The sequence below is a fragment of the Notolepis coatsorum genome (genome assembly GCF_963971535.1).
Source record: "Notolepis coatsorum genome assembly, chromosome: 6".
Classification (NCBI taxonomy): domain Eukaryota; kingdom Metazoa; phylum Chordata; class Actinopteri; order Aulopiformes; family Paralepididae; genus Notolepis; species Notolepis coatsorum.
This window is the reverse complement of record NC_140170.1, coordinates 173,513,074-173,515,573: the sequence shown is the minus strand read 5'-3', so window position 1 is coordinate 173,515,573 and position 2,500 is coordinate 173,513,074. Positions and strand designations below refer to the sequence as shown.

Below are 2,500 nucleotides of genomic sequence, written 5' to 3'. Positions count from 1 at the left end.
CACACAACATATTACAATATAACACAACACAAGATATTACGATATAATACAACACAACACAATATAACACAACACAAGATATTACGATATAATACAACATAAGATATTTCAATATAACACAACATATTACAATATAATACAATGCAACATATTATAATATAACACAACACAACATATTACAATATAACACAACATTTACGATATAATACAACACAACATATTATATTATTATAATATAACAACTTAACTCATTAACTCATAACTCATGCGTATATACTCAGAGTTAATTATGTTGTTATATTGTTTACACTGCTTATTTAAATTTGTACTCTTCTACTGTACTATAATTTTATGACCTGTATCATGTCTTCTACTATTAACATACTGTACCTCCCCTCCCCCCTCCCCCATGCTGCTATGATGCCTGAATTTCCCCAAGGGGATCAATAAAGGAATATCTTATCTTATCTTATCTTATATTATCTTAGTTAAAACACAACACAACATTATAATATAATACAATACAACACAACATAATATAATATAAAACAACACAACATATAATATAATACAACACACCATATAAGAGTTAATCTACCTAAAGAGTAAAAGGGAGTAGATTAGAATAGAATAGACTGGAGCAAATCAGAGTAAAATAAAATAGAATAGAATAGTGTTGTGTGTACAGTACATCTGTATATATGTGTGTATTTGTGTTTGTTTACAGTATGTGTGTGTGTGTGTGTGTGTGTGTGTGTGTGTGTGTGTGTGTGTGTGTGTGTGTGTGTGTGTGTGTGTGTGTGTGTGTGTGTGTGTGCGCGCGCGTGCGTGCGTGCGTGCGTGCGTGCGTGCGTGTGTGTGTGCGTGCGTGCGTGCGTTTGTGCGTGTGTGTGTGTGTGTGTGTATGTATGTACCCTTTAACGTATATATCAGAAGAGAGTGCGCCAGTGAAAGGGTTAACATCGTCCAGGACCACATCGTCTGTGTTCCAGATGGTCACACGCAGCTCATACCTGTCGCCACGGAGACAACATGCCTGGCTGTTACCATGGTTACACATAAGAGAACACACACACACACACACACAGACAGACCTGGTGTAGAGGTGTAGAAAGCAGAAGTAGATCAATACTTGTCTGTGGTTACCTAGGGTTACGGGCAGCCATGTCGGAGGAAAGAGGCCTCTGTTTGAAACATTACAATGTAGTAACATGTTCCTCGGAGTAAGACAGTGTTGGTTCTACAACCTGCACTACAACAACACAGGGACATGGGAATCACCTCTGATGTGAAACAACACAGAAGAAACATCAGAAGACGATGTGTCACCTCTGAATCTGGATTCAGTTGATGATGTATGGACATTCAGCTTTGCACATAACTCATTGTTGTTCTATTCTGTTCTATATCTGATTCCATTGAAATCGCTGTGATTCAATCCACAGTACACCGTCCGATTGTATATTATCATTGTTTGTCATGACAACCTACTGGATAGGTAGGCGGGGCTTGATGTCGACAGGGGGCGGGGCTGGGACGTCAGTGGGAAACATGTCCACCCACATATGGAGATAGCCCTGGTATACACACACGCAAACACACACGCACACGCACGCACACACACACACACACACACACACACACACACATCCACATAACAGTATAATGTCAAAACATTTACATTTACTTTTCAGATTTTCTGCATTCAGCAGTTCCTCATCTCCTTCAACAAGTGAAAACCTACTGTATATAGGCCTACTATTAGCTGTAAGCTAGTACTATGTTGTACTTCAGGCCTGGTTTATACTGTAGCTATAAGCTAGCATGTTATACCTGAGACAGGCCTGGTTTATACTGTAGCTATAAGCTAGCATGTTATACCTGAGGCAGGCCTGGTTTATACTGTAGCTATAAGCTAGCATGTTATACCTGAGACAGGCCTGGTTTATACTGTAGCTATAAGCTAGCATGTTATACCTGAGACAGGCCTGGTTTATACTGTAGCTATAAGCTAGCATGTTATACCTGAGACAGGCCTGGTTTATACTGTAGCTATAAGCTAGCATGTTATACCTGAGCCAGGCCTGGTTTATACTGTAGCTATAAGCTAGCATGTTATACCTGAGACAGGCCTGGTTTATACTGTAGCTATAAGCTAGCATGTTATACCTGAGCCAGGCCTGGTTTATACTGTAGCTATAAGCTAGCATGTTATACCTGAGACAGGCCTGGTTTATACTGTAGCTATAAGCTAGCATGTTATACCTGAGGCAGGCCTGGTTTATACTGTAGCTATAAGCTAGCATGTTATACCTGAGACAGGCCTGGTTTATACTGTAGCTATAAGCTAGCATGTTATACCTGAGACAGGCCTGGTTTATACTGTAGCTATAAGCTAGCATGTTATACCTGAGACAGGCCTGGTTTATACTGTAGCTATAAGCTAGCATGTTATACCTGAGCCAGGCCTGGTTTATACTGTAGCTATAAGCTAGCATGT

General features: G+C 39.8%; 1 protein-coding gene across 1 annotated transcript in view; it reads right to left on the bottom strand.

Moving 5' to 3' along the window:
- The window catches only part of fer1l4 (fer-1 like family member 4), a gene marked incomplete at both ends in the record, with an annotated part of 112,825 nt that overhangs the window by 6,796 nt on the left and 103,529 nt on the right, over positions 1–2,500 (bottom strand). The window contains 2 exons of the mRNA XM_084315837.1: positions 915–1,013; positions 1,492–1,577. Coding sequence (XP_084171963.1) covers positions 915–1,013; positions 1,492–1,577 — 185 coding nt within the window. The remainder of the gene's footprint in view (positions 1–914; positions 1,014–1,491; positions 1,578–2,500) is intronic.